Source organism: Rissa tridactyla, chromosome Z (assembly GCF_028500815.1).
Source record: "Rissa tridactyla isolate bRisTri1 chromosome Z, bRisTri1.patW.cur.20221130, whole genome shotgun sequence".
Lineage (NCBI taxonomy): Eukaryota > Metazoa > Chordata > Aves > Charadriiformes > Laridae > Rissa > Rissa tridactyla.
In genome coordinates this window covers 3,731,744-3,745,556 of record NC_071497.1, presented here as the reverse complement: position 1 = coordinate 3,745,556, position 13,813 = coordinate 3,731,744, and the positions used below count along the sequence as shown (strand labels likewise).

General features: G+C 43.1%; 1 protein-coding gene across 17 annotated transcripts in view; it reads left to right on the top strand.

Moving 5' to 3' along the window:
* Positions 1-13,813, top strand: part of ADGRV1 (adhesion G protein-coupled receptor V1) — a 304,201-nt gene that overhangs the window by 218,090 nt on the left and 72,298 nt on the right. For all 17 annotated transcript variants that reach the window (XM_054186136.1, XM_054186133.1, XM_054186132.1 and 14 more), the window contains one exon: positions 621-799. In XM_054186136.1, the coding sequence (XP_054042111.1) occupies positions 621-799 (179 nt within the window). The remainder of the gene's footprint in view (positions 1-620; positions 800-13,813) is intronic.

Genomic DNA, 13,813 nt, shown 5'->3' with positions numbered 1-13,813 from the left:
GGACCCAGTACTGACCCCTGGGGAACACCACTCGCCACTGACCTCCAACTAGACTCTGTGCCCCTAATCACGACCCTCTGAGCTCTGTCTTTCAACCAGTTATCTATCCACCTTACTGTCCGTTCATCTACCCCGCTCTTCCTAAGCTTCCCTATGAGGACGGAGGTTCCCTATTTGAAGGAGGTTAGTGCATTTCCTATAAGAAGATACCCGGAGCTGAACAATAATGTAAAAAGATTCAATACAGATCAGATGTAGCAATATTACATGTCATTCTTTTCTTTGAAGGTATGGAAATCCAAGAAGAAAGCAACTTTTGCTCCACAAAGTTATTTTTGCACTGCAGAAATAGTGTTTTCTACTAAACAGGGTGTCCCTTCCTCTCTGACAGTCTCAATTCAAAATCTAACAGTTACATAAATACGCATAGTTCTTTTATAATCAGTCTCTTGATGGCTTAAGAGAAGAAAATGAGAACAAGTATTTGTGTTGAAAAATGTTTATATATAGACTTATGCTTGGACAGAAATGCGGTGTATTATGACTTTCAGAGTGATTGTTTTTTGGGATAGCTAATCATCCACCAAGTCTACTGATTAATATTCTGCATTATTCTCCAGGCTGTTAATTTCTGGTACGTCCTGGTCATGAATGATGAACACACAGAGCGGCGCTATCTGCTTTACTTCCTTTTGAGTTGGGGGCTTCCAGCTTTTGTTGTGATCCTGCTTTTAATTATCCTGAGAGGAGTCTATCATCACAGCACAGCACAGATTTATGGCCTTGTCTACAGTGATCTGTAAGTTTTCTTTTGAGAAAGCGTGGGCTAGCTATTGTGCTCTCTGTATTGTTATATATTTAATTTTCTTGCACGTAGAGAAGGGGGTATGCATACAGCCAAATGCAGTAAGGGGTGGGGGGATTCCGCGTTTGGTGGCGACGAAGCAAGTACGTCACCCATATGCAATGCAGCCCTTTCCATGGAGCTGGGCTTTGCTCCAGTTTCTCCACAGTTCCATCCAGGGCTGAGCATTGGCAGAGCCCGCTCAGGCATGTCTGCTTTGTGGGTGAATTATTTATTCTTTTCTGAGACTGCGCAATTCCAGGGTAAAGGATAGAAATGGTTGCTCCTGCAGAAGTAAGCAGAAGAGTGTGTTTTTCTTCCATTTCATTTCTGCATTTGAAAAAAAACCCCACCACCAAACCAAGCCTTAAATCCCCGTCTCTTAGATTATTAAATATATTCTCTGCTAAGCAATGTTACTGCATTAACTTGTCAAATATATTTCCTGAAGTGTTCCTCATGGAATATTGAATATGATATACTCCAAACTGTTCCCAATTTGAGCATTGCTGTAATGCCGATAATTAACGCAGCTCTTTCAAAGTTAAATACAACCTCAGAAAACTGTCCTAATTACAACAATACGTCATCATAGAACTTAAGACATTTAAATGAAAAGGTACATAGATAAATATTTTTCTTCTCCTTCCCTACCTCTTTTACTCTGGACCCTTTTCTGGCAAAGCTAATCTACGATAATAGCTATTCTAGGATATAAGGCCGTTACGCTTATTCACTTTGTGTCATATTACGTGCTTCATGCGCAGGAAAGGGTAAACACACAGCTTCCTTTTAAAATAATATAAGAGCATACAAATTCTTTTTATGAAAAATTCTTATGAGGGTGCTTGCAGAGTAGACCCAGAACAGGAGAATATCCACCTATCTTCCATAAAAGATACAGTGTGCATCGTTCCATTAAAACCGAAATAAAAAATCAGTACCCTTTTTCTTTGTCACACAAAGGGAATTGCTGTGAGAAATGGATACTGAAATTCAGTATCTCTGTGTCTGAGTATATGCATATACATATATATGTGCACTTATAAATACTACTTGTATATACGTGTATATGCATATATACACACATACAGTGCATGATGAGGGGGGATACCTGATTTAGATCTAAAAGAGCTACATGGGGTACTGGAAGCCATCTGGGCACGTGAGCCAAGGTTTACTACCACATTAACAGACACCACCTCTCAACTTAGAAGAGTACCTGATGTTGACAATAGCAGACCATTCCTAATATTCGAGCTGTATAGCTCTACACCGTGCCATACACATAGATATTTCTTTGCAGAACTTGGCGAACAAGAGTGTTGTGGTTTTTTTCATGGCAAAATGCTTCTCTGTGCATAGAAAACACGAGAAATGTATGTAGCATAATCAAGTCTTCTGATTGCAATCAGACTGGCCTGATGGTATCACCATGCAGCGAACCGCAGTCTCACAGTTGTTTTCTTTTGATGTCCGTGTCTCATTATTTCAAAAGCAAGGAAAAATCCCTAAGTTCTGATAAAATTATTAAGTAGAGGAAAATTACTCAGTCCAACTCATTTGCCCAAATTAAATATAAAACTTTTCCAGCATTTTGTTAAAGTGGGCAAATGCCAGAAATCATCCCAGGCTTACTGAGTGCGCAGCTTATTCCAGCTCAGTCAATGTGAACACTTTAAGGAGATATCTGCAAGGATTTTCATAAATAGCATCGATGCTAATTCCTAATTTGAAGACCGCTTTAAAAGTTGCTCTTAGTTTTACAAAGAGGACTTTCAAAGCTGGAATGTAGGAAAAAGGACAGATTGAACTACATCACTTGGTTTGTTTGCTCCAAACCAGGATGTAGTAGTGGAAAAAGTAACAAGGAGATTTCCAAAGTCAAGGTCATTACGTAGTAATTTCAGAATCAGCCTCAGAAATAGTTTGAGAACAATGGTGTGCTGCTGAGTCACTCACTTCATATGAGAACTGGAAAACTGGTTAAAGTAATAAAAGCAGTGAGGCCTCTTATCTTAGCCCTCTCCTAAGTGATCGCTCCTTCGGGCAACTCATTTTTGCATTACTGTGGTGTCTGACCAACTGTTTTAGAATCATAGAATCGTTAGGGTTGGAAGGGACCTTAAAGATCATCTAGTTCCAACCCCCCTGCCCTGGGCAGGGACACCTCCCACTAGATCAGGTTGCTCAGAGCCCCGTCCAGCCTGGCCTTAAAAACTTCCAGGGATGGGGCTTCCACCACCTCTCTGGGCAACCTGTTCCGGTGTCTCACCACCCTCATGGTGAAGAACTTCTTCCCAATGTCCAGTCTGAATCGTCCCATCTCTAGTTTTAATCCATTTCCTCTAGTCCTGCCATTACCCGACATCCTAAAAAGTCCGTCCCCAGCTTTCTTGTAGGCCCCCTTAAGATACTGGTAGGCCACTAGAAGGTCTCCTTGGAGCCTTCTTTTCTCCAGACTGAACAACCTAACCAGAATGCCATGGGCACAGTTAATAGCCAACAGGATGGCTATACTGAAAGAACTTAATATTATGCCTGTACTGAACAGATAAAGATTCGAGCTGTGCTGGATTTTATGTTTCAAAAGAAATATTATGACAGGGTCTTCCTTCAGATATGACAAATTCTACACATATGTGCATATATTTTGTACAATAACTCCCATAACATGTCCCAGTATGAAACTAACAGGCTGCTATGGTGATAACGGCAGTATACAAACTGCTGATTATTTTCAGAATTAGCAAAGTTTATGTACGGTGTGAACAGTGCAATCTTCGGCATTATGTGAATTTTTATATGATACTGTTAAATTTGCCTGTATCAGTGCCACCAAGTAGCATTTTTTTTTTTTCAAATCATAGCTCGATGATGTGTGAAAGAGCTAACTGCCACGAAAGGGCTCTTTTACTCCTCCCTTTGCTAATTTCCCCATTGCTCAGCTGAAGAGGTGAAAGGCTGTTTGAATAGGACTGGAAGAGTTGGCAATGAAAGGCATATCAGCATAACTTGAACGAAGGAAGTAGTGAGATGGGTGTTTGCCTAGGATGGGTGGGAATGGTGGAAGAACAGTCTGTCTGGATATCTTTGAAGAGAAATGTGGAGGTTCTATGAATATCTGATACAGTAACTTCAATAAGGAAAGTAATAAGATTTGATCCCCTCTTAAGAATATGCATTAGTTATGGCTTCTTTTAAAAAAGAATAACAAGTTATTTCAGATGCAGGTGTCTGTAACTGCACCTTTGCCTAATTTCTGTGTGTGATAACCATTGGCTCAGTCATGTCATGACACTTCAAAGTGGGGACATTCTCTGTGTGCCGCTGACTTGTAGAAGGGGCTTGGATAGGTATTTGTCATCTACCCTGGTTTTTACTTTCTGTGTTATGGTAACAGCCTTACAGGAAGGTTTGTCAGTGTTTGTAATTGAAATCTTGAATGTGTCTCTAAATTTCAAGTGTGTTGTCTACCCTGGTCTCTGGTAACCATGCTCATAAATGTGTATCCTTGCTTTAGAATTGCCACGATGGCGGAGGCATTAGTGCTTTTTAGTGATAAGAGGCAGATGTCACCTCCTTTCAACTGGCTAATAAATGAAATTTGAATTAAGCTCTGAACTAGATGGTTTAAAATCACTCTAAAAAATGTATGTTATCCTTCTATATTTCTGAGGTTTTGTGTCATGCAGACAATTTTCCAACCCCTGTTTGAACTTGCTGCAATATCTGTCTAAAATATCTCTGTCTAAAATATCTTCTAAGGACATAAAGTCTACCATTTAGGTACACGCTGTTTTAAAGAAGTATTTCCTTTTGTCATTTCTTGTTACACTGAATGTCACCATGACTTTGTGTTGTGACATAAGTACAGACCTCAGGATAACCTTTCTCTTCAATTTTTTTTTTCTTTCTATCTCCCATCTGATTGTCTCTTTCAAGGTTATAAGCCAAACCCATAATCCATGTTTCTTTACAGGAATTGTTAACGTTCTTGCCCACTTTATTCTCCTCTTGAGAAGAATTTTTCTTGTTGAATAAATAGAATTTATGAACAGATGAGTTCACAACAAGGCAAGAGTTCAGCTTAAAATCAAATTCTGAAGCTCACTGCACTTTCCAGTCTTCAGACACTTCAACATTGGCTGTTGTCCTGGGATATGCTGCTAGCTGGTCATGGCCTCATTTCTAAATAGCTTTTAGTTAAGGTTCTCAAAGTGAGTTTAGCTTTAGCAATATGGTTAAAATGAGTAGGTCTCTTAAAGTACAAAGACACCTGGTATGGTGGAAAACATTTGGAGGCAAATTGAAACTGTAGATACTGGCAAAGAGAGATGTGAGGCGCCGCTGAGAAGGTGAAGAGAGGAATGTGAAGAATGACACAAAATCTAGCTCCCACTGGTTTCATCCCAGTCTCATTGGTGGTGACTTTGAAGAAAAATGTCAGCCATACGTGCCTCGTGGGTATCTTTAGAGGGATTGCATCACAGGGGATTTACAGACTGCAGGCAGTTTCTTCTGGAAACCAGTGCAGGTATAGATATCAAACCTCAGACTGGTGAGTGGCTGGAGACGAGCAACAACTCAGTCATGCTCTACGGAGGAAACTGGGTTTGGGTTCATGACACATGGTAACTCTCTCACCCTTAGAAAACAAAGAGGCAAGCAAAAGAACTTCTAAAATAGGCATCCTCGACACCAAAGTAGCTTTCTGATTTCTGGTGTAGCCCTGAAAATGTAATTGTCCACACTTGCATACAAGTAAAACTTTCAGTAGCCTTTGAAGTCGGTGGAACCACACCCATCTGTGTGGTTTTGCCTTGCCTCATCTGTTTCTGAGATCAGAGGACAGAATTAGTTAATTACACGTATCAGTTTTTCTTCGCAAACATGAGTTTAAGGGTTGGTTATGCTACATTCACTGGACTTGTACCCAAGAGAGATTAGAAAAAAAACCCATACTGCTCTAAAACTGGCCAGAATCACAGCTCAGTGGAGCTTGAACTTTTAACTCACTTCAGTGGTTTGAAAACTCTTGCCTACAATAGCATTAAAGTATATTTTTTATAAACTTGAGAGGTACTCTTGTTGGAGCTTTAATCTTTGTAACTGACTAGACTTTTGTCTTGAAACTGAATTCGCCTAAGAAGGCCAAAGGACTTTTTCTATTAGAGTATAAACTAAAGCAAGTAACCTTTGAAATGAAGAAAACTGGAAGTGATTAGACATGACAGAATACAAATTTTAAAGTTTGTAAACAAGTAGCTCCCTGCCCACTGTGTCCTTGCAAAAGTTGGTCAAGCTGGTTTTCAAGCACGACGTTAGTCAAGCTTCAGCCTAGCTTTTTTTGATTGAAGCAAACTGTACAGTTTCCTCTAGTTCCCAGAGCTTTTTTTTTTCAGTCATTTCTGAGAGCTGTCTGTCTGCTCCTTGCGATTCTAAGAGATCTTTTCCCTCTGACAATCCCTCCAGTGTTTGGAAGTGTCTCTTTTTTAGCAGGATCATTTATTTGTCCAAGGGAAGAATGATCTCCACTCTGCATTAGGAGGTCCCACTTGGTTCATTCATTTCCCTCTGTGAAATCCCCTGTGCAAACAAACTGGCCACAGAAGAACCACATGTACCTTTACAACACTTTAAAATTGTTGCAGTACCCTGGTATTTGGTTTCAGTGATAATGATACGATAACATCTAACAGCAGAAAAAGGCTAAGCTAAATGTTCTCACCCATATTGTGTCCAGCTCTGGAGCCCTCAGCACAAGAAGGACATGGACCTGTTGGAGCAGGTCCAGAGGAGGCCATGAAGATGATCTGAGGGCTGGAGCCCCTCTGCTGTGAGGACAGGCTGAGAGAGCTGGGGGGGTTCAGCCTGGAGAAGAGAAGGCTCCGGGGAGACCTTCCAGCCCCTGCCAGTCCCTGAAGGGGGCCTACAGGAAAGGTGGGGAGGGGCTGTTTGCAAGGGCATGTAGTGATAGGACAAGGGACAATGGTTTTAAACTCGAGCAGGGCAGGTTTAGATTAGACATGAGGAAGAAGTTCTTTACAACGAGGGTGGTGAGACACTGGCCCAGGTTGCCCAGAGAGGTGGTGGAGGCCCCATCCTTGGAGACATTCAAGGCCAGGCTGGATGAGGCTCTGAGCAACCTGATCTAGTTGAAGATGTCCCTGCTCACTGCAGGGGGGTTGGACTAGATGGCCTTTAGAGGTCCCTTCCAACCCAACACATTCTATGATTCTATGATTCTGTATCTTCCTTATATCATCTGCCACAATGATATCTGTGAGAAATAAGGAAAAAAAAAAACTGTCCTGGAAAATTCCTGTCTAGAAAACAAACATAATCTCCCATACAGTCTAAGCCCAACGCAGAGGTTTTTCCAGCAAAGTCACTGGATCTGTGACTGTGCAGCCACAGCCAGGGGATGGGAGGACACAAGGCTCCAGAGAGCTGGAAATGATGAACCTTCTTCTGTGACTAAGAGTCGCAGCACTTCCTGGTACTCACACTGCAGTGTCTCTGAATCAAGCTCTTAGACACGGGCAAGGCACGGGGCACAAATTAATGTCTAGGAGCCATGTCCAACATTATTTGGAAAAGAAACTTCACAGAAAATGTGTTCCAGTACCCAGTGCACAGCAGAGCATCAGGGCACTCTGTGTACCCTCACGTGAGAGGGACTCAGACCTGAATTTCAGGCAGAACAAACAGTGCTTTTGCTGTCTGAGTGCTCGGTTTCTGTGAGCGAGGCATGCCCCACTGGGCTGTAACCCAAACTAGAGATAAAATAGAAGCATGGAGGTGACTCATACCCTCAGATATTAAGTCTTAATTGTTAGTTTGTTTACTACTGTATGCTGAGAGCTGTACAACGCACAGAACCAGAGACAGTGTACACTTCCAAAGACTCTTCCATGTGGTCAAGCACAAACGCTAGCAGGGTTCGCACCTCTTGCGAGTCTAGTCAAGCAGCGGAAGGCTTGGAAGAAGCACGAAGCGATTATGCCCTGCTTGATATGTAGACTGCATAAAAGTTGCAAGTGATGAGAAATGTTTACTTTAAAGTCTTTCCAGGGATGGAAGTTTGAATGATAAGGCCCACCACAGATAGCTTAAATAAATACATTTTGGCTCCTAGGTGGGAGGATGGGGACAGTCTAGGCTCTAGACCTGAACGAAAACATAAGACATAATAGTTCGTGATGTCTTGTCCAAGTGCTTCTCCAAGGTTCATTTGCTTTGATGCTGTTGTAAGCAAAATCCTCCTGAAGCAACTTTCCAGACAGTATTCGTTAAGTTTTATTTCAAGGGCTACAGCCTCCGCAACTTCTGATTATTTACTTACAAGGAGGACCCCATAAACCTTAATTATTTGTTCCAGATAGAGTCGTGCTTTCTGTCTAACCGAAACACTCGCCATGCTGGTGCGCTGACGCTTACCTCAGTCAGACAAAACCTTGGACGCCGCTCTGGGTCTCACCAAGCTGAATGACCCTTTCCCTGCCGGCACGCATCCTGGGCACAGATCCCTGGCTTCTCCACTGTTCCCTGTTCCCAAGTAACTGGAATTTTCTAGCTTGAGCGAGCGAATTTCTGTCCAAGTGTTTGTATGAAGTCTCCTATGTCCCTCTTCCCTTATTACTTCAAAAGCGCTGAATTTAGTCCTGAATCTTAGAACATGTTTGAAACACCAGACTTTTACAGGCAGGAATAGCTAAGAAAATAGCTAAGAACAGCCAGAAAAAGCATTCAGGGATTCTAATTGAACTGTCAGACACGCTAAGAGGAAGAGGTTTGTGTGATGAATGGATGTGGAATTCCCATCCCCGAATGCCTGAGCCTTGCTTTATGATCTGTGCGGACTTGGAAGCGTTTCCCTGCACAGTCCTCTCCCTCCAGCCTGGGCTTCCTGTTATCCCAATTTTTCCACCTCCTTTCTCCACAGTTTGCTGGCAAACCGCCTCGGGTTCCGAAGCTTTTTGCAAACCGGGGTTGCTGGAAGCCCAGCGCGGAACGATGCTTGGACATGTGGATGCGGGGCCGATTGCCGCGCGGACCGCTCAGACGGAGCCGTGGGGGGGAAAAAGAGCTTGCGTTTTTCACTGTCTCATTTCTCACCATTCACGGCAGGGTGAATTAGCCCATGCTGAGCTCTGTGCTACTGTAGGAGAAATGTTTCTGACGAACCAGCGCTACTTGGGTTATGTCTACACTGCACTGCAATATAGACATTCCCGCGTATAAATATATCTTACCCTACTTCCCTGACCTATAGCAACAGCTAAGAGACTTCAAAACTTGGCCTTTTTTGTACTCTGCACTTGTGCTTTGTTTCCTAAATTCCTGCATTATTTCCAATGAATCTGCCTAATGCGCTACCTGCTGCTAAGGATTATTTAAAAATATCTCACTGCTAAATGTGCTGGCTTTAATTACCTTTTATTTATCCCTCATTACCAACATATGTTTTCAGCAGAGGAAAATAGTTGAGGGCGGGGGCAGGGGGCTGAGTGCTTTCTGTACCTTGGCAAGTGTTTACGGTTAATGTTAAGCAAATGTTAGCACATCAGAAACAGGCATAATCCCCGTGTTGTGCTTTTAAAGCATTAAAATTAAGAAAAGATAAGTTCTGGATGATTTGAGCGACGAAATTTTGAGAAGTGAGTGGGAAAAAATATTTGTTACTATATAAATACCAATATTATATTGGTATTATGTAAATGTATTATTATGTAATACGAATACCCAGCCACTGCTGGGTTCTGGCAAATCAAGGTCGTCTTACAGGGTTGGATGGGTGGGTTGTTACAGGCGAAAGCTGCACCCACAAACGACCTCGGGGCCTGATCCTTCAAATGGGTTCAGACGAGGGGATTTATGTCCACCAGCAAAACTCCAGAGAGACGTCTCGGAAGCCCTGCGTAGTACTATGGCAAGAGCAACAGAGAACAGCTGCAGGATGAAGGCGTGCGTCCCTGCCTCTGACAGCTCTTAAAAGCTTCCTATTTCCTTTCAGGTTGTGTAAGAAATTAGCGAGATGGTCCCTCCTACCTTATGATCTTTAATTAGCAGAATACCGCCTACTGCTACTAAAAAAGCTCGTTCCCGGCTTATCTCTTTACCAACAGTTTAGAAAAGCCTCCATCTGATATGCTAGAATATAGCAGGAAATGCTAAAATAAGCAATACTGAGATCAATACCAGCAACTGGCTCTGACTGCTTCACTGACACTGACATGCTGTTTATAAGAAGTATTTATATCTAACCTCTTGTATTTGATCTTCCTAAAATGAGTAGGAAAAATATTTTTTTTTTTTTTTAGCTTTAACACAGCACTGTTCTGCGATAGGTCCGCTTTGCGTTCTCATTTTAGTTGCTGGAAGTGCACGGGCTTTGGCTGTGTTCAGTGCGGTGGGCTGTGCTTTGGAAGGCTGACTCTTGCCTGTGCTACGGAACAGCACCAGTAATTAAAAGTGTATCTCACCCAACTGTGCTAAGGTACGTCTGAGAAAAAGGAACGCAGCTTTAGCAGATTGATTTGTATTAGTATTATTAAATTTAACTGTCAGCATGGCTTATAGAGACTCAATAAGTCTAATTGAGAGGCTGCAAAAGACAGCAGTCGTAGCGTGTGCTTATCCTGGACATTTATTGTGTCCCAACAAAACATGCAGATTAAAAAAGGTGTACGTACTAAATACCGTTTTGAAGCAGGAAAAAAACTTTTGCATGACGTTTTGTTATTCTTCGTGCCGGAGGGCAGGACTTTCAACATGAGCCTCATTGATGTTTGGCAGTTTGCACATGGAAATGTCTCCTTTTTCAGCTAGATCTATATTAAAATCCTTGGTTTAAAGAACGGATCGAAAAAGTTAGCTAATTAGGAGTTTCTGCCCTGAATGCTAGCACAAGGGAAACATGTCCTTGCACGTGAGAAACTGTAACAAATATTGAATAGTGAAAACAACTGAAAAATAGGCATAATAATAGATCATTGTTTCAAAGCCGTTGATAGTGGCTGGTACATATGAGGAAAAAGCCTCAGATGTAAACAGGAGCAAGGTAATTAACTGAAATCAGACACATAGCTCCTTATATGATTTCAAGATTGCAGTGTTGGCAAGAACAGTGCTCTAAGAGATTTCAAGCAGGTTTCTGCCAGCCTATTTTTCTGGTCAAATGCTGAAGGCTACAAGTCTTCCAGGACTTCTGGGACGATCTGCCGGGGTCTCCAGAGCTTCCAGTGCCTTGGAAGCCTACACTGTATTAACGCAGTGCTTCTGATAGGTCCTTGCTGCTTCTCCTTTGGTAATTGATGTTTCCTTAGTGTTTATTTTCACGGGGGGGGGAGGGGGAAGAAAAAAGAGGTAGGTATAAAATTGTTCAGAGAAATTTCCAGAGGACGGTATAATGAGAAGACTGAAACACAGTGGGCCATGTTCTAAAGCAACAGCAGATGACATTCTGGGTTCTCATTATGGAAAAGCATTGCTTAGGCATTTTGTTTTTCCCCTTTTCCCAACTGTTTAGCTCTACAGTAACAGCAGCAGTAGAGAAAAACAAGGAAATTGGTTTTAGCTTTATTATGCAATAGGTCTGGTTTATCGACAAGGCTGTTGTTGCACAGACTGACTCAAACTGAATCTTCTGAAGATCCTGTTCTTTGCTGTTTCAAAACAACATCTTGGCACTTCTTCATTCTTTGGTTGTGGTGGACTGGATTTTGCCCACTGTTTTCTATCGTTTGTAGTTACTCTGTGAGTACCTCCGTTGATGAATATGATGCTACTCATAATGAATTTTGACATGCGGGTGAAGGTGATAGGGTCAAGTTTCTAGCAGCAATTCCCACTGATGTAGAGTCGTCTTTCAAAAAGATTTTTGGGACAATCTGTCGTAACGTAAACAAGAATGAGCAAGCCTTGGCTTGATTTCTGGCAATTGTAAGTGCCGCTGCTTTCTGAGTCTACATTTCTTAACGAAAATGGCCCAACTGTGTTTTCATTACCTTCTTGCCCTCCTTCTTCTCCTCTTACGCTCACTCCCTTTCCTCCGTGTTTTGCTGCATAGAGGAAGGAAACTAAAAGAAAACTAAATAATGCCAAAGGGTTGACTGCTACATTATCACTCTATAAAATCCGGAAAAACTGTTATTAAACATTTTGAATTTAATTTGAAACTTACATCCAGTAAAATAATTAATTTCCCTATGTTGAATTATATATGAAATAAAAGGCATGGGCCTGCCTCTGAGCTAATCTGCATGAGATATAAACTGATTTAAATCCAAACTCAAATGTGGCTTTAATTTTCGTTCATACCAAACAATATCCACAGCACTTGTGTGGGCAGTAAGAGATTTCTTGGGTTGTTCGTTTTTGCATCATCGCGATGAGGTGACAGAGGCCAAGTACAGGGTGGGTCAGCCTAGCTCTGTTGTGCTTTGGTCAGCAGTATTTGATGGCAGAAGTCTCAAAATGTGCTTGTACAAGTGGGTGCCTTGTTTCACAGCTGTACTGGACTCTTTGGGGCAGCTTTTGTGGTTCACCTGAGATTTGCTTGCTTTGACCCATAAACAGATGATGTTTGGTGTTCCTGAGGAAATCTCCTTTTTCCTTTTGAGGAAAAGCAAGTAAACAAAGACAGAAGTAACATCATGGTGTAATCTTTGAGCTGCAGCTATAGGGAAAGCCCTCGCCTTTTTAATTCTTTTCCAAAATAATTCCATAGGCATATAGAACCTTTCTCAAATCAACTGTTCTGCTGAAATTATAGGGTAAAAAGTGTTTTTTCCCTGCTTGCAGTTCTTGCACCCTATCTCTTAGATAAGTAGGGCAAATTGAACGAGGAATCTATTACATGTTGACATCAAAATTTGTGTAGCTGTCACCATGGGTCAATACCACATTTGTTGGAGCCCCTAACATCAGAAGGACACAGAGCCATTGGAGTGGGGCCAGAGGAGGCCCCGGAGATGCTGGGAGGGCTGGAGCCCCTCTGCTGTGAGGACAGGCTGAGAGAGCTGGGGGCGTTCAGCCTGGAGAAGAGAAGGCTCCGGGGAGACCTTCCAGCCCCTTCCAGGCCCTAAAGGGGCTCCAGGAAAGCTGGGGAGGGACTCTGGAGCAGGGAGGGGAGCCATGGGACAAGGGGGAACAGCTCCCTCGCCTTGAACTGAAAGGGGGAAGATTTAGATGAGATCTGAGGCAGAAATTGTTTGCTGTGAGGGTGGTGAGCCCCTGGCCCAGGTTGCCCAGAGAAGCCCCATCCCTGGAGGGGTTCAAGGCCAGGTTGGACGGGGCTTGGAGCAACCTGGGCTGGTGGGAGGTGTCCCTGCCCAGGGCAGGGGGTTGGAACGAGATGATCTTTAAGGTCCCTTCCAACCCAAACCATTCTGTGGTTCTTCATGTAGGATAGCACGTGAAATGGCTGGTGAAATATTGTGGCTGTGGGTTTTTGAAGAACTTTCGCAACATACAGAGAGTCAGATTTCTTGCAAAGGTGTAAGATGAACTTGTAGCTCCAACCAGACAGGTACTTTTGGGGCAGAGGCTCAATGCTGGCACAGGGTCTGATGTTCCAGGTCTCCTCTAGGTGCCTCATCTTCCCCGGGGAGCTCTGCTGGCTTTGGGATGCTCAGCTGCAAGAAGCTGCCCATTCGTGCGGCACGCCGACGCTGGCGAACAAAGCACAGCCTCATAAAACCCTGTTAATAAACAGCTGGTGGAGCCTGCAACCCTCAGCTTTCAACCAGTGGCAGTTTGTCATCCCGGGGGCAACCAGACGTGGAAGCGGCGCCAACCGTGCCCCTTGCTGGAGGTGGCTGCGTGTGGTGGGACGGCTGCCGGAGGGGACCCGAGCTCCTGGGGCACCGACCTCGGCATTTGCCCAAAAGCAGCAGCGCCCGGAGCCAAGAGCTGGGTTTTTCTGGGTGCCTGGGAAAGGGAGAGCTTTTGATAAGGGGGGGA